This window comes from Sinocyclocheilus rhinocerous, unplaced genomic scaffold, assembly GCF_001515625.1.
Source record: "Sinocyclocheilus rhinocerous isolate Xijiao unplaced genomic scaffold, SAMN03320098_v1.1 scaffold241, whole genome shotgun sequence".
Lineage (NCBI taxonomy): Eukaryota > Metazoa > Chordata > Actinopteri > Cypriniformes > Cyprinidae > Sinocyclocheilus > Sinocyclocheilus rhinocerous.
Genome location: NW_015659312.1, coordinates 3,414,351 through 3,433,165, shown reverse-complemented (window position 1 = coordinate 3,433,165; position 18,815 = coordinate 3,414,351). Strand labels below are relative to the sequence as shown.

General features: G+C 38.6%; 1 protein-coding gene across 3 annotated transcripts; it reads left to right on the top strand.

Moving 5' to 3' along the window:
• Positions 1–10,888: 10,888 nt before the first annotated feature.
• On the top strand, positions 10,889–17,347 carry LOC107723538 (protein TBRG4-like). 3 transcript variants are annotated; one of them, XM_016532219.1, is made up of 12 exons: positions 10,889–11,357; positions 11,439–11,620; positions 12,200–12,247; positions 12,402–12,546; positions 12,664–12,838; positions 12,950–13,107; positions 13,254–13,364; positions 13,473–13,617; positions 14,504–14,746; positions 14,898–15,009; positions 15,092–15,206; positions 16,949–17,347. In XM_016532219.1, the coding sequence occupies exons 1-12, from the start codon at positions 10,953–10,955 to the stop codon at positions 17,048–17,050; spliced, it is 1,941 nt and encodes a 646-aa protein (XP_016387705.1). In that variant the 5' UTR covers positions 10,889–10,952; the 3' UTR covers positions 17,051–17,347. The 3 variants fall into 3 exon arrangements, with proteins under 3 accessions (XP_016387705.1, XP_016387704.1, XP_016387706.1); XM_016532218.1 differs by having other exon boundaries at positions 14,501–14,746; XM_016532220.1 differs by lacking the exon at positions 12,200–12,247 and having other exon boundaries at positions 14,501–14,746.
• Positions 17,348–18,815: the final 1,468 nt, after the last annotated feature.

Below are 18,815 nucleotides of genomic sequence, written 5' to 3'. Positions count from 1 at the left end.
TAAAATGTGCTGCACACATCTGAATATTTGGGTTGAACTGTTCTGGAACAGTGTTGTAAATACAACTTAACCACTGATTTCTAGTCGTGTCCTCTTTTGGAAGGCCAAACAAAGTATTTTTGCTTTCGCAATGAAACACACGACATGGCGGCAGTAAAAACAATGAAGTTACGCCTTCTTTCTTTGCGTGAACATTTGAGCGGTGTTATGCAAATCTTCCCACACAGTGACGTAGACATGTGGGGGCGTGTTTAAACGAGGCGTTTTAGGAGGGTGTGGACCAGTCTTAACTTTTATAAAGAATATCTCTTTGGGTTTGAGACTTTAGTCTTTGCAACTTTAGGGATCTTTTCTATTCACGAACAGCCTGAGATTAACGGCCAAATATTCTGCTTAAATTATTTATATTATTAATTACTTATTAGAATACGTTAAATAAATAAATATCACATTGGGAAAATTCTAATCATTTAAAAACATGCAAAAAAATAGTTCATATTTCATAGTCAAGTATTTAATATGTTTTTATGACTGAAAAGTCAAGGGAAGTGTTTGTCACCATATTTTCAGAATGACCCAAAGGATATAAGCTTCTTGATTAGGCATTTTAGCTGGGTCATACTAGTGAACATTGCCCAGATGGTCAACAGCCTCTTGAGCCTGAGTGTGGTGAAGCAATTTAATAAGGGAAATGACATGTATCAGATATATTTTAATGAGCAAAGGAAACATGGATCAACTTGGCACTGTCTTTTCCCTTGACAGTTTGTCATTTCTCTAATGAAAATCAGCACGGATGCTTTTGCATGTGTGGGTGAGTGTGTGTTCCTAGCAGCTTGTCCAAAGATTCTCGCTGCCTTCTCTCCAATTTCGTTCAATGCTCAATATGCGACATGCTTGTATTTATTCCATCTTTTGTAGAGAGGAACTTAGCTGTCCTTAATTCATGTTTTTTTTCTGATTATTCTCCCGCTGTCATCAGCTCAGGGTTACAGATGTTGCTCAGGCTTTTGAAACATTTTCTCCATGCCTTATCGCTCTCTCTCTCTCTCTCTCTCTCTCTCTCTCTCTCGCCCTCTCACGATCTCTCTCTCTCTCTTTCATTTGAAGAGCAGGCCTTATCCATTTCAGACATCTTATTTTCTCAAGGGAAAGACATTGTCCTCTGCCCCATACCTAACCAAACTCATGTCTGTTTCTTATCAGTTACTTTTCTTTCACCCAAGGTTATCACAATGCATCACAGCCCCCAGGTTTGCTCTTCTCATTCTTTTTCAAAAAATTAAAAAGATAACATTTTCCACGGATCTTCAGCCGCTCAAAATGGCAACATTTTGTCATTCACTCAAAAAATGCAGTGTGAAAAGAACAGATAACCCCCAGTGAGACAGTGTCTATAAATCTGAAAGAGTTTTTCCGTCTGTCTGCATGAGCACGAGAAACTAAAAGTGACATTGATTGGATGGCTGTTGAGCATTTGGGGTCATTTGTGTCTTTGTGCTGTTCAAATGCATCTGTGCAGATCAGAGCTCAATCTCTCTCTGTAGTCACTTTTTTCATGTCTGCCCATTAACTGCTGAAAAGGGACATTGTGCAATCTCACAGTGTTTACTGCCTTTAAAAACGCTCATCTGCACGTTCCTACTCAATAACGCTACTGTGTTGAGTCATTGAAAGTACCTTTTTATTTCAAAGCCACCTCATGACTTTCTGCCCCGTCATCAGATGTTTTGCTTCCATTTGTAACTCTTATTTTTCACATATCACAGTGTTTTCATACTGTGTGGAGTAGGACAGTAAAAATCCCATTAATTTACTCCATAGAGGAATATATTTTGAACAATAACTTATAAACCTTTCAAGACAAGCCTACTGTGAGCTACAAGGTTGTTAATTGATGGTTTACGCTTTTGTTGAGACCATCAGCATTATTTCAACTTATTTTTTAAAATAATGTGTAACACACATTAATTTCATGCATCGCTCATGATTATGCTTTTTTAAAAACATTTTAGCAATTTAAAAATATTAAAAAATGATTTTTTACACGGCACCCCTGGTGTGGAAAAACTGCTATAGAGAACTACTCATGATTCCGCTCTCAAACTACTTAAATATTTGTATATAATAAATATTAAAGATGTTAAGTACAGAGTCTTGCACCTTTGTCTTTTGTCATATTTTCAAATACTTTTTTGTTTCAAATCAATATTCATAATGTTTTAAAAAATCCAGATGGGAAAAATACTTCAGGAACTAAGGCTGAAAAAGTGGCACTGTTGAATTCGATTACAAAGCGCTGTGGAATTCTGACTCGTCACTCACAGAATTCAGTTATGCATTTACGAATATTCATCTCAGTAATCAGTTTAGGTGAAAATGACCTCAGATGCCTTCAGTTTAAATTTTATTATAATATTCTTGCACTGTTTGTCTTGTATATTATCCACCTTATTTTTCCCATAAGAGCGGGTGCAGCTATTTGTAAATTTAATGTGTCTTGCTTCCGGTCTAGCTATTTTTAGCCATACAAAACAGCTCGTTTTGCTGCTTGATATCACAAACTGGTGCGTCTTACCATATTATTTTAATGTATCTTAATTATGAACACACTGTTTTGCAGTGCAAACAGTTTTACCGTTTACTGAGTAGGGTGACCATACGTGCCATTTTCCCAGGACGCGTCCTGGCCAGGATTTGTTTTGGCTTTGTTTTCCTGTTTTCATGCTTGCTGAAGGTAATGATCGAAAAGTAGTTTGACCAATAACATGCAAGCATTGTACATAATGGACCAATCATGGCGTGTGAGAAGGTGGGATCTACGGTCAAAGCGATGCAATTACGCGTACATATTAGGTGTGTTCGACTTAAAAACAGCACGGCTCAGACCGATCAGTGTTTGACATCAAAGTACCTCGAGAGCGTTTCCAAAGCATAACCGTCTGTACTTTGATGTCATACACCGATCGGTCTGCACACGCAAACAAAGCCAAAACCTAGATATTTTAGGCAATATAGAAATCCTGGCCAGGATGCGTCCTGGAAAAATGGCACGTATGGTCACCCTAGTTTACTGCACTTCGTTATTCTTTCTCGTTATTTCCCAACAGTGGCTAATGAACTGGAAGTCTCACACATTCACAGAAAACGGCTTACTTCCTCGTTAAAAAAAATAAGGTAAATAGTGGACTATTTTTATACAGGTAAAATTAATACAATACAATATTTTCAATTCAAATCAATATGTCCAAGTATTTATTTATTTGGTGAGTTGTCATGTAATGAGAGGGATGATGTAGGCCTACACGTTATTTTGCGACAACGCTAGCCCTAGACGATAATGACCAGCTGACTGTACATTACTCCATACATTATTCACTACCTCAGTTCTCATTATTCAATGCTTTGTCCTACACATTTAACCCTGATGACATGAGGGAGCTGCACACAGAACATTTTGCTCTCTGAATCTTTCAAATTAGACATTGTTGATCACAGGTCATTTCATTTGCTCATATACAAGACCGCCGACAGCCAAAAGATCACAGGAATTCTTAACGGCTGCGAAAATAACGTCTAAAAAAGTTAAGAGGGAGTGAAATCATGTGCATGACAACCACACACACAGGGAGTCTCACATTTAGAGGTCACGCTCCTCACCATGTCCCCCTGGTCCCTCTTCCTCTCAGACTTATTTTATTTCAAACAGTTATTTCCTTCACTTTTTCAAGGAATGGAGTTGAAGGTCACGTCTCTAAAGGCTTAAGCCCGTTTGAAAGAGGATGTGTATGACGTTTGTGGTGCGGGTATGTGCGCAAACGTGTGTGTCTGAGGGAGAGAGGACTCACACTCAGTAATCACACCTCTGTGGTGTAATCCGTGTTCTTCAGGCCGCACTACAAAACACATTTACACAGATACCCAGAACCGATTTTCTTCAATATAAGACCATTATCGACATGGTGAAAGCTAAAAGGGTTAATACCAACTGTAAACAGAACAATTCACTGATTCAAAACAAGCAGATGAATCACATAATTTCCAATAACTGAAGCTGCACTGTGAACAACTGTGTTGTTAGACACATCTCTAAAATAAATCCAGTACATAAAACCACTGAGGTTAACGTTTCACTGAAGAGGAATATTATCAGAGTAACAACAACATTTTGTGTGACTTCAGAAAACTTGAAGATTGATGCACCACACTGAAGCTTCATGTATTTGTTCTAAAAGCATCCGACATCTAAAGCTTTATTTGCCCAAGAAACACATGAGTATAGCTCATATAGCTATAATCATGAAATGAGGACATTGTTAAAATTGTTCCTTTCATTCATTTTAAATCACTTCAAAAAGTGACTTTTATTACTTTAAAACAAAATAAAATCAAATGTTCATGAAGAATCAGTTGCAGAACCAGATACAAAATGTATGGTAAGTGCAATTCATTTGCTTTATCTCACTGTGTTGAAAAGCCACAAAGCTTTGTTTCGTCATCACTAGAATAAAAGTCGTATGGGCCATTTTTATGATATTTTTATGGTGATTTGAGTCTTTTTTGAAGCTTTAACGCCTCAATCCCTATTCATTGTAATGAAAAGAGCGACCAGTGCTATTCTTCAAAACGTCTCCTTTTGTGTTTTCCCCAAAAAAGAACCATTGGAACTGTTGAGTAAATGATGACGAAATCTTCATTTCTCTGAGAGCTAAACCTTTACTGTTTTGAACTCCTGTGGCTTGGTCAGAAAAATGTCTTTGGCAACAGGCTCAAATAGACTACTATGAATTTTTTCAATGATGTGAGAAAAGCAGCAAACATGGGCAAAACATTCACATAGCTCTCTGTTTTAAAATAACTGTTATTAGCAGCTTGGCTGCAGCAGATAATAACAGCTGTAGTATAGTGGACATATACAGTGGGTACGGAAAGTATTCAGACCCCCTTAAATTTTTCACTCTTTGTTATATTGCAGCCATTTGCTAAAATAATTTAAGTTAATTTTTATCCCCAAATCCAGGTGTGAAAAACTTGTTGCATCTTTCCCAAAAAGACTCGTGGCTGTATTAGATCAAAAGGGTGCTTCTACTCTAAATACTGAGCATGTGATATTTCAGTTTTTTTTTTTTAATAAATCTGCAAAAATGTCAACAATTCTATGTTTTTCTGTCAATATGGGGTGCTGTGTGTACATTAATGAGGAAAAAAAATTAACTTAAATGATTTTAGCAAATGGCTGCAATATAACAAAGAGTGAAAAATTTAAGGGGGTCTGAATACTTTCCGTACCCACTGTACATAGTGTGAACATGTTTCTAAACACATTTTTATAGAATGGCATAATACAGCATTTGGAATTCAGAGCTGATATCTTCCTGTCTCTATCTTCGCCAAACAGGTCACAAAGAGCAATGCAGTTGGAGAACAGAAAAATAAGGCTGTGAAAAAATGAAAATAAAACCAACAAACTTTTGAGCCAAAGGAGAGCCATCATAATGTTGTAATGGAACTTGCAAACACCAGGCAGAGGAAGACAGGAACAACAACCTTACAGTTAAGAGAGGTGGAGATACAACAATACAACAGGGAGAGTGAGTGAAAAAGATAGAGGGGGTAGAAGAAGATGAAAAGAATGGGGTCTGATTTGTTTCAGTGTAGAGGTATACATTGCTTCCACATTACCCAAGAAAAGCAATCTGGCAGTGTGAGAGTGTGTTTGGTCACCATACCTGAAAGAACAATGCAAGACACAAAATAATACACAGTATGTGCACACATAAGATAAAAAGCTCTTGGTACATACTGCAGAAAGTGACCAAAAAATAAATAAATAAAAAATGTACACTTCAGTACACTGGAGAAAAACCTGAATTATCATGTCTACTTCAATTATCTTTTGAGAGAATTCTTATTTTTCCTATTTTTAACCAAAATAGGATGGAGTGAGCATCACTGAGTGCTAAACACAAGTCTGTTTCATTCATACTGGACACCAGAGGGCACCCTCATGCAGAAACTCCACATAGGCCTCACAGAAGTAATAAAACTCTTGACTTTCTAGGAAATCCCTCATATGGATAAGGCAGGGGTCACCAAACTCGGTCCTGGAGGGCCGCTGTCCTGCAGAGTTTAGCTCCAACTTGCCTCAACACACCTGCCCGGAAGTTTCAAGTATACCTAGTAAGACCTTGATTAGCTGGTTCAGGTGTGTTTGATTGGGGTCGGAGCTGAACTCTACAGGATACTGGCCCTCCAAAACCAAGTTTGGTGACCCCTGGGATAAGGTATCCAGCTATCATTGTAAATGAATAAAAAGAAGATAGAAACGTTTTGAATGATGAAACATGATGACAATAAATACTCGACTGCGACAATATATAGTTTATCTGTGTTCTTCAAGCCATCTCAGGTATTTTTATAATAATTAAGTATATTTATAATCCATTGCTAAAGGACATAGCCTTTATTACAGATAAAATATATTTTCTGCCTCATTCTGTGATAAGAAGCCACATCAGATCACAGAAGGAAGTTATTTCTAACACTAACTGTTACTGATGTTGTGGAGTAAAAACATGTAATAATGTTCTCTTTTGTTGGACAACTGATAGAAACGCTTCTCACTGCAAGTCATTACAAGGGAAGATGTTAGGCTTGTGTTGCTTTTTCAAATGCACGTTATAAGCGGGGAGGTGTTTCCTTATCTCAGCGCTTAAACTCACAGACACACACAGAGCTAAAAATGGAGAAAAATTAAATGCACAGAAATTATTTAAACTCAAAACCGGAAAAAAACGCAATTCACAAGTGTGTATTGAACCATGGATGTCGTACCGAATGGTTCAATATTATATAGAGAATTGTGGCATCCCTATATAAAATGGGTTGGACTCGCATGGACTCGTATTTTAGCTGGAAGCGGTTTAAAGTTAATTTGATAATTACAAACATTTTTCACTTTCGCTGCTTTTCACTTCAGAAGACATCAATTGATGGATTGGAGTAGTGTGGATTACTTGTGAATTATTGTAATGTTTTTATCAGCTGTTTGGACTCTCATTCTGACGGCACCCATTCACTGCAGAGGATCCATTAGTGAGCAGGTGATGCAATGCTTCATTTCTCCAAATCTGTTCCAATGAAGTGTGTTTTCTGTGAGACACCAAACAACACCCAACATTGCTAGTTGAGGCTGATCAGGATGTTTAAAGAAATATGTCTTCATATTGCCACAGTTCTCAGGGAACTCAATCTACAAATTCCTTACTCATAGTTGTTTTTACATAATATGGTGGAGTAATTTTAATGTCAATATAATCACACACTACACCTTTAATATGTTTTATTCCATGGTCTGTCTGAATACTTGATTCTGATTGGCTGGCAGGTATGCATTAAAACTGTTTAATGCACAGGTAATTCCAAGTCAGTTTAATCACCGTTCTATATTAATCCACTGCTTTAACTGACACACACAAACGCACACACACCACTCACACAGAGAGAGAGAGAGATCGGAGATCCCGCTGCGCACACAGAAACGTTCAAGAGTAGGCCAACATAAACTTGTCAATGCTGCCCCACGACTTTTATTTATAAAATGGCTTAGATACTGGATCACTGCATTATATTCCTCAGCAACGAGGAGGTAAAATCTCTGTTTAAGTAACTAAACTCATAAATTGTTTGTAGAGAGAGAGACGCACAGACGCAGGTAATTCTCACACACAACTGTCATCTTTCTCTCTCTCGAACAAACGATCGATAATTAATTCAAATAAATGCTTCGCGTTAGGTGGTTCTTGGCCTCCACGTCGTGCATTTAAAATCCTTTAATGCACGGCAAACCGTTGATTATCCCTTACCTAATTAATATCACACAGCAAGGATGTTGTTGTTCCAGACACCACAAATGTGCTGATATTTAGATATTTTGACTGTGTAATATTTCATTTATACAAGTTCAATAAAAAAATCAGTGGTTTTGAACAAATCGGTTGAGTGGATGATTCAATGACTCACTCATAAATACAGGAGATACTTGTTTTGTTCTTGACTGAATCAGTGTTTTGAATTAATTGGTTGAATAATGATTCAGTGATCAATAAGGGAATCACTTGTTGCCACCTACTAGCGTTATAATGTAACTTGCACTGAAAATGCCCACCACACAGACACAAACATATGGAAGCCCGTTTTCACGATGGAATAAAAAATAAATAAATAAAGGTAAGTTTAAATCTCCCCATTCTGACTTTTTTCCCTTGCAGTTCTGAGGTTACAGTATATCTTGCAATTCTAAAACTCTCAATTCTGATAAGAAAAGTCTCAAAAAATTTTTTTGACTTTTATCTCACAATTTGGACTTTGTGAGATAAAACATCGCAATTATTTGTTTATTTAATTTATGTGATGGGCAGTGTTGGGCTAGTTACTCAAAGAATGTAATATATTACTCATTACTAGTTACTATGTGGGTGGGATGTAATGCCAGAGCAAAGTAAAGCCACAACTTACAAAACAGTGTTCAGATCATTTTTTTCCTGACAAAATCAATAAAATGCTATTTCTATCTGCTGAATGTAAGCTTTTCCATATTCCAAGCTCGCCTGCTGCACTGAGGACATCACATGCATGTGCGAGTCATGAAAATTATGAAAATAAATCTAGAAATTATGTGATCAGCAGAGTTTACACGTCACGTTTTGGTAACGGTACGGTTCACTTGGAACCCCAACCGAAGTGGTACTAAAAAAAGTACCAGGTACCAGGTACTGTACCCAGTGGAAAACCCCCCAAAAGTGAACCGTACCGTGCCGTACCATGCAGTGGAAAAGCGCCATAAGTTACTAGTAACTAGTTACTGCCCAACACTGGTGATGTCACGAATTCCTGTTCCGGCCCTGTCACGAATCCTGTCCATGAACTTCCGTCTGCTTGCCACCAGAGGTCGCCCTCCCATTATAGTAACTCTCACACCACACAGACTGTTACACATCACCCTGGACTACATTTCCCATGCTCCATTGCACTAATCACAAGCTCACCTGAAACCAATCACACACAGCTGCTACCAATAACACACACTATATAAATCAGTCTCACACCACCATTCAACGCCGAGTATTGTTTAGCGTTTATCACTGTTTAGTTGATAGCTACTTTATGGAGCCTGCTCTATCTTTCCCAGTTTAGTCATAGTCTTGCCTTGCCTGTTTTCCCGTGTTCTGATTCTCACCTGTGTATTTCGGATTACCCCTTTCGTCTTGACGTTCGGACTCTGTTTGCCAGTGTTGCCAACTGCTTTCAATTTAAAGTAGCTAAAACTGGTAGCTAAATGTCACTAGATGACATCACAATGGCAAATTCACTGATCTATATAAAGATGAACGTAGATCTTTGGGCAAGATGAGAACATTTGTTCCTTAAACTTTTGAAAAAAGTCTCAAAAAGGGCGGGGAAGTCGCTAAATCTAGCTACGAAGTAGCTAAATTGGCAACACTGCTGTTTGCCCCTGCCTGGATTATTGCTGCGTACCTGGATTATCTCTCTTTGCCTTGCCCTGTTGGATATTGTTTACCGTCGATCGACCCACGCCTGTTAACTGGACTGCTCTTGTGTTTTGCCCGTGCCATACCTGTTCGCTGGTGTTTCGACCCTGCCTGTGTTTGTGACCACGTCTTTTAATAAAAAGCTTGCATATGGATCCGTCTGCTCCGTTACAGGTGATGGGCTTTCATAAAAACACGCAGGGGTGTGTTTCCCAAAAGCATTGTTAACTAACTGTGGTCACAAGTTCTATTGAACTGTATTGGTAATGACAGAACTTGCAACCATAGTTGCTTTTGGGAAACGCACCACAGAGCGATGCAAAATTTCGTAGTGCTGTTGGACTGTATCAGCTTTTGGAACGACACTCCGCCAATCAAATTCGCAGACCAGAACTAACTGTTGTATTGATTTCTGAAATATACATTTGCAATAGAAATAAAATATGACGTCTGTACTAAGAGACCTCTAAAATAAGATCCTTAGAGGGGGCCAGAGCTCTCAGCTTATTACTGTTAAACTATCATGAGTGTGATTGACAGATACTTAACTTCACTTAACCCGGCCAACTAACTACCCTTCTGCTCTGTTTAACAGACATTCAGATGCACCTCAGTTTTACAAGAAGATTGGATTGAGTTCTAAAATTTCGGTTAAAATATGCCTTTCTTCAAACGGCATAAAACATTACACAAATCTATCTCAAAGTCTTATGGGAACCGTCTCTAAGCACCTTGAGGTACATATTGGAAGCGTATGCAAATTGACCCGACTTACCACGAAGCATGTCAAAGTTCTGATGTGTGCATTAAAGACTGTAAAACTGGCTGCACCTCTCTGTGTCGTTAATGTAAATCACACCATTAACCAGATGACTATGCAGGCTGCGGAGAGCTGATGGAATGGAGCATAAATCACCAGATAAAGGTTCAATCAGTGACTGTAACTCTCCGTTCTTCTCTTTGTGTCTCACTTTCACTCTCTCTTTCCAAAGTGCCACTTGAAAAGGGTAGTTAATGGAACTGCTCCACATTGCACTGCCTCTAAAAATTTATCCTTTCCATTCACCTCCGGTTGAGCTGCCTCATTACTGAAAAATGTTTCACTTGCCCTTTTCTATCTCTTAAATTCAATATAAAAAAACAGCCTTGTATAAGATTTAACCATTTCCCATCTCCCCTGCCTGGCACATGATCTTTAAGGAGAAAAAAATGAGGAAAAAAAATTAACTTAAATGATTTTAGCAAATGGCTGCAATATAACAAAGAGTGAAAAATTTAAGGGGGTCTGAATACTTTCCGTACCCACTGTATGTGCTGTCTGGTCGATTCTTAGGTGCTCAGGTGAGGTGTGGGGGCAGATGCTTTGACTGGTTGTTGAATACAGGAAGTCCTCTTTTCAAAATGACCACCAGGCTGCTGTGCAGATGGGCACGATTGTTTCCTCGCTGTCCTCAGGCTGCTACAGCCTCAGCCCGACTACAGACCTGCACAGTCCACCAGACAGAGCCAATGTGCCAGATGTCCCTGTCTTGGATCCGTCCTTCTGCTAGGCACCTTTGTCAGGGCAGTGAACTAGCTAGGATGGAGGAGACGACATTACCATATGAACAAACACAACTAGTCCGACTTGTTGAAAAGGTATCCACCCCAGAGGAAGTGCTTCAGTTGTGGGCAGAACATGGCGGATCTGCCAGTGATGCTGCCAGGTGTCTGGTCCAGCTGAACCTGCGGGTCATGGAGAAGGGTGGTGAAGGAATCCTGCAGGATCCGCGGTGCGAGAGCATGCTGGAGACCGTACACTCTCAGGTAGCCAAGATTGAATTGAAAGTCTGCTCGTCACTGATATTGAGACAGCAGAAGATTATCTTTGTTGTTGTTCTCTCACAGGTGTCCTCAGTGTGGAATGGTTCTCTGGTGGGTCTTCTACGTGCTCTCACTATGTTGGGTCTCCCTTCTGATGCCCCTCTACTCTGCTCCATCCAGAATGAAGTGCTCTGGAGGATCCGGCGCCTCACCTACCGGCACCTGGCGTACCTGGTGGACTGGGTAGCCTTTCAGCGAAGACAAGGGTGGGATTCACATGCTTGACAGAGCTTGATTCCTAATTATAGTCATTACTACCGCAACATAATTTAAAATTTAACATAAAAATTTTTTTTTTACTTTTTATCCCTGTCTATATTTACATATTTTAGAATTTATTTGATTTGACTAAATTCAATAACTCTGATCTATTACATTACTGTTAAAAAGTTTGGGGTCTATAAGATATTTTTGCAGAAATTAACAGTTTTATTCAGTCAGGATGCATTCAATTGATCATTAAATTGGGGAAAAAAATTTTATTTCAATTAAATGCTTCTCTTTTGAACTTTCTATTCTCAAAGAATCCTAAAATAGGTATCATGGCAGCATAACCGCTTTCAATATTTATAATATGTGTTTCTTGAGCACCGAATCAGCATATTAGAATGATTTCTGAAGGATCTTGTGACACTGGAGTAAGACTTGTGGAGACTGTCGTAAAAGGCTGCTGAAAATTCAGCTTTGCCATCGCAAGAATACAGTAAAATACATTTTAAAATATATTATAACAGTTATTTAAAATTGTAATCATTTTCACAATATTACTGTTTTTACTGTATTAGCCTTGCTGAGCATAAGAGACTTCTTACAAAAACAAATCAACCCCAAACGTAAGTATTTGTATGCGTTTGCTTTGAATGAACTGATATGAATTAATATCTATGTCAGTCATTTTTCTTCAAAGTTTCTTAAGTTCTTGATGCTGTAGTTGGTCCAGTAAGTAGCTGGTCTGTTCTCATAATGTTGTTGTTCATGTTGTAATAGGTATGAAAATGAAGCGCTTACCACAGCCCTGCTGAAACAACTGGAGCTACGCTGGACAGAGCTGTGTGACAGTCGTACCATCAGCATTCTCATGGGCCGTGCTTCGCTCTTCACCCCCTCTCTCATGGACAAACTGGAGGACAAAGTGAGTGCACACAAACACCTTTAGCCACCTACACACTTTTGAACACATTTGCTTTATGTTGTATTAGGCTTGTGTAACTTGATTGTCCAGCACTGAACTGTATCGTGTGTTTTCTAGGCTCTGGAGTTGGCAGAGAGCTTCACCGCAGAGGATATCCGGAGGGTGGCATTTGCACTGGCCTCTCAAAACAGGCGTGCCGTTCCTTTATTACGTGCTCTCTCATACCACCTGAACCAGAAACCCTCTTTTGAACTCAAAACACCATTGCTGCTTGACATCGCATACGTTTATGGTCAGTGAGATTTATTTTTTTCCAATTAACCTCATTAAACAGCTTTTTGCCTAGACTTGTATAAATAACTCTAAAAATCTAATTGTGTTCTCATCTTTCTCTAAATAAAAGGTAAGCTGAATTTTCATCAGACACATGTGCTCCAGAGAATAGCGACAGAGCTGTTGCCTAGGTTATCAGAACTGAGTTCCCTCGATGTCACCCGCTGTGCCAAGTCTCTAGCCTTTCTCAAGTGGCTCCACTTGCCTATGTTTGAAGGCTTTGCTCAGGTTGGGATAATTTTTTTATCAAATCAGCACCATCAAGTAAATTATACTTTCCTTGAAGGCAACCTTTTATTTAGTTTGATTTCAGTTGTCTTTCACCAGTCTCCATCAACTTGTTTATTATTTTTCCCCTCTCTGTTGTTTTTCAGCACTATGTGAGTAATAGTGAAAACTACAGCACTCTGCAGGTGTGTAATCTCTTCATATCTTTCGCCAAACTCAACTTCCAACTCGGCAAAGGAGAGGAGTTTTACCAAAAGGTAACCAATAAGAGTTGTAATATTGTATTGTTATTATCCTTGATTAACTGCAATGCTGGGTGTGTATGTATGTGCATGTACGTATTATGTTTTATTGTGTGGCTATAGGTACACAAAGCTTTGGAAGGTTCCTTTCAGAATTTAGAGCCATTCCTGAAAACAGACGTGGTCTGGTCCCTGTGTGTGCTGAACCAAGCCAATCCTTATTACATCTCCTCTGTTACCAAGTATGACTTTCAGAAGAAACTTACAGGTGCGTAGGCATGAATATGCTAAAAATATTCAGAAAAGGCTGTACTCTCCATTTTGGGAAAACTGCTGAATACACATTTCTTACGTAGCACTTTGATTAATATCATTTGATGTTCTCATCCGAAACACATGGTGGCAGTATAGCCTCATTGTCCAGTGTCTGTCTTTACTTTCATTAGAGGCAGATTTAACATGCACTACCCTTCAAAAGTTTGTGGCAAGTAAGAATTTTTTTTTTGTAATTATTTTATTCAGCAAGAACACGTTAACGTTTACATTGTAATCTCTACTTCAAATAATGCTGTTTTGAACTTTCTATTAATCAAAGAATCCTAAAAAAAAATATTTTGGTTTCCATAAAAATATTATGCAGCACAATTAACAATTAATTAACATTAAGAAGAATAATAAATATTTCTTCAGCACCAAATCACTGAAGACTGGAGTAATGGCTGTTCAAAATTCAGCTTTGTAATCACAGGAATACATTTAATTTTAAAATGTATAAAAATAGAATTTATTGTAATATTTCACAATATTGCTGTTTTTACTGTATTTTGATTAAATAAATGCAGAATTGGTGAGTGTAAGGGACTTCTTTCAAAAACATTTAAAAAACTTATCAACCGCAAACCTTTGAAATGGTACTGTATTGTAAGGAATGGTTCACCCCAAAATGAAAATACTCTCGTTATTTATTCACCCACATGTCGATTTAAACTTGTATGCTGTTATTTTTTTCCATGGAACACATAAGCACAAATGTCAATCACCACACTTTTTTTTCATACAAGGACAGTTCATAGTGACCAAGGCTGTCAGTCTGTGCACTATAGTCAGTCTGCAGTAGTAATGTCATGATAAAGTTTTCCTGACCTATCCAGCAGGTGGCATTGTGGATCGGACTGAGAGCTATCGGCTGAAATTGCTGCATATCTCTGCCTTTGCTCAGCTGGAGCCTCTAGGAATCACTATTGAATCCCCCACTGTGCTGCTGCCAGCTCCCCAGGGCAAAGTGGAGGTCAGCACCCCTCTGCAGAGCAGCCTACACACAGCCCTCCAGAGCCTGACAAACGGCCGGACACAGGCCCTCCGCACTGCTGTCAAAACCATATTCGGCTGGACAATAGGTAAGTAGCAACTATGAACACCAGAGCGATGCAAGTTAAATACTTTTTCCAAGGTAACAGAGGGCATATTTGTTTCCCATTCATGGATTATGAATACTTAAGCAGTAGTCTAACAGAATCTCCTGTTAATATGTGAATCTGTTCACCACAGATGGAGAGCTTATGGTAGATTCAGAAAGTAAGCCTATTGATTTGGAGAACTTGAAAGCCCCTCATTTACCTGGAGGCGGTGGACGTGATGCCTTACCTGCAGGGGCACGGAGGTGAGTGTTAAAGTGAAAGCCTTGTCCTAAGTTCACATACAGATGATTTCTAAATTTGTCAGTTGTGTATGTCTATTTGCAGAATAGCATTTGTGGCTTGGGAGTTTCCTAACTTTTGTCTCAGGAGCAAGGATCTGCTGGGCCGCTTTGCCATGCAGAAACGCCACCTACAGCTGGCTGGGTTCATATTGGTGGAGGTGAGACAGTGAAATACAAGGATAGGATATGTAAACATGTCTGTTCATTTTAAGTATAAAAGCCCATTCTCACCAAGAATGATAATTAGTGTTCACACCAATAGATAATAACATGTCATCTGGCACTTAAAATGTTTAAGCTCTTTGAAGTTGAATGGGTTTTGATTGGCTGTCCATGTTTTTACTGTTAATCATTCTGAAAGTGACTCCAATGCTATCTTTCCTACGGTGCCCATAAGGTGACATGTTCGGTTCACTTAGTTTTGTCGTGGCCACGACATAATAACCCGTGGGAACGTGATAATATGTCGTGGCCATGAGATATTAATTTGAGGGAACGTCATATTAACTTGTGGGAACGTGATATTATGTCGTGGCCACAAGATCATTTTGTCGAGGTAACGACATCCTTATGTCGTGGCCTCGAGGTGCTATGTCGAGGGAACGACATCCAGGGGAAATAAGCATATATAACAATAAATATAAAAATATAGCCCTAATAAGTTAATGTAATAATAAAAATAATAATATACAAATAGCCTATTAAATTAAATGTTTAATGTTAATAAAAATGTTTTATCTATGTTTGATAATCCCGGGTTGCTATGGTCACGCAGGATTGTTTATGCATTAAACTCGTGGCCACGAGAAAAATATGTTGTTCCCTCAACATAGCATCTCGAGGCCACGACATAAGGATGCCTGCCGCTTTAACCTTTCAAGCTCTTTGATGTTGATGTTAAGGTTTTTAATGTTCATCAACTGGAAAGGAAAACGGCCTGAACGTGATTCCAACAATAGTGTTCCTCTTTGTCTTAATCCTTATAGTTGTGATGATGACCTCTTTATTGCCATAGAATTAGAACAATTATTAAAACATTTATCATTACAGTTATACTTGTTGTGAAACGATTACTAAAACTTTATAGTAAATATTATAGTTATTGTACCTGGTAAATGAGCTTTAATGAAGTGCAAGGTTAGCAGTGTTTACTGCACAAAAGTAAGCTACTTTTGTAAGTATACTTTAAGGATAAGTTATGTGGGCATTAGGGGTTAGATGGTCAGTATTAGCTGTATATCATTTACTGATGGTCTTCCAACTCGCAATACCACTTCTTATTAGATATACTCTCCGTTTTATAATACTGGTGTAGTTAGCCTGATTAGCTGTATTCCTATTGTCACAGTTATTACATGGCAGGCAGTCCCCCGGGCTTTGGGTTATAAATAGCGGCAATAAAGACAGAACTGTGGAAAAGGACTCAGGCTCTGTCTGCAGCATGTAGGTCAATCCTGTTAGCCCTCTGTCTCCTGGAGTACAGTTCGATAGAGTTGGCTGGACTCGTCTTGACTTCCAACTGAGCACAGGGCTGACATAATGTTCTTGCCATTTGATGCGCTAGCTGACCATTTTAATACACCAGAGTTCATAACACTGCTCCACTTTCTGAGATTAATTTTGCGTTCCAATTCCATTGTCAATTATGTAGTAGTGTATGAAGCACAGTTTACACAGAAGTCATTTTCAAACCAAAAGCAGCTTACTGTTGGCCAATGCAGCAAATCCTAGGTCATGAACAAGTTGAACTTGTTCTGGAATCTTTCACCCTTATGCAAAATGTCAGATTCCATTGATTTCTATTGAAATGACAAGCCGAAAAAACGTAAATGTTGACCACACCTTCACTCTCAAGTACACCGATGAGTCACAACCTCACCCCTTATGTGTTCCCCTACAGGTGCCGTACTTTGAATGGCTGGAGCTGAAGTCCGACTGGCAGAAAGTGGCTTACTTGAAAGACAAATTAGGGAAGGCAGTGACTGAGGACATGGCTAAATGAGCCATCAAGCCTGTCAATAACTTTAAATACTTTTGACACAGGCTGCTCATAGACATCAACAGCGCCAGACAATAACATGACTTACAGGTGAAGGAATGACATAGATATTGAGTACTACATATACACACAACAGAGAGATTGCTGCAGCATCCTCAAGTCCCATAACCCATCTGAACATCAGAGTGGAAATCAAATGCGTCTGGGAACTGTGATCAATCTCTGCAGGAACAGAAAGCAGAGCCTCCAGAAATCAGCAGATGCTCGGAAGCAACAGAGTTGTGTATCCGCTGCCTTCCCAAAAAAGAAACACTGAGCCAAAGAGTTAGGCATATGTTATAAAATTAAAGCGTGACTGATCTGAAGGGCATAAGCAATGTTCACCACAGGGGGAAACAACTAAATTATCAGAGCTTTGTGTTAATTGTCCACGTCCTCACAAACAACTGGATGTTCACACTCTCTCCTTCCACTTATAATAAATACATACACCTTTTGGTTTTGATGCAGTTGCCTAGACAACACATGGGCTTTCCTTGTTGCCAAGGAGACAGTTGTTATGTTGGAAATATTTATGGCTAAAGGGATTGAGAGTTCAGTACTAAAATATACTTTTATTACACTTAGAAAGCACCACTCTATTGGTGTTAATTAAAAAGAACAAGTAAAATAACTCTACTTGCTTCACCTGATATCTGAACATTTGTGAATATGCTTGCGATTTAATAAAATATATGTAAAACAAGGCAGTATGTAATAATACATATTGGATTTTTATATTTTATTTTAAATATTTATTTTGGAAAGGTTGTCTCTGCATTCTGGTATGTTGCAGACCCATTATTTGCTGTCGGGTAAGCCTGACTTGTCAGTCTTCATGGAGAATAGACCTTCCTGTTGAAATCTTGAAAAATTTTGTGCAGAGAATTGATTTTTCATTTAGACTTTCACCTCAGTGTTTGCAATGTGTGGTATCAATAATAAAAACGAATCTCGGATTTTCATCAAAGAGCATATGGTGACTTATTGCTGTATTCTGTGAGTGTGGTTTGTTAATGTTGGCTGTCTGTCTGCAGTCATGCTGTGATGTGCTATATCTCAAAATATTTTGTGCAATGAGCATAGAATTCTGATGAAATGTGAAACTGGTCTTGATTTATTTTCCTATCAGTTACTATGATTTAAGACTTCATAAACGGACTCTGTGAGGTATGGTTTTTTGTGGTGCTGCGCAAAGTCCTGATGTGGATCATAATCTAATAAACGTCTTTTTAATAATGACCTGTCTATTATCAATTAACAAACATTTAAGTTTATCTTTCCTTGGCTCAAATATGCAGTGTATGCAGTTCCCCTCAAGTTCACAGCAGGGTAAACACGTGGTTCATCACAGTAAATATGAACTTTCAACTTTCTTCTTAATTATATCTATTGATTTAGAATTTGGAGCCTAACGAAATGAAATGTTGCTTTTAAAGTCTTTGGTCTATATTTCTTTAAAATAAATATCACTTGGCTGGTATAACGCAACACCTTTGCTTTGTTTTGAGTATCCAAATATTTTTGGGACAGGCCTCAAAAGGACCTAAGTTACCTCTTTTCTGGACAGATTGCCAACCAGCACAACAGTTAAATGAACAAAATATTAAAATTGAGTAACTTACATTTTAGACACAATTACAGGTTACTTTGTCGGTTTTGCTCCGCCAGGTTCCCCATAGCGACCCCTAGAGGACGCAGTTCGAAGTTCCACGAAAGGGAACGTTTC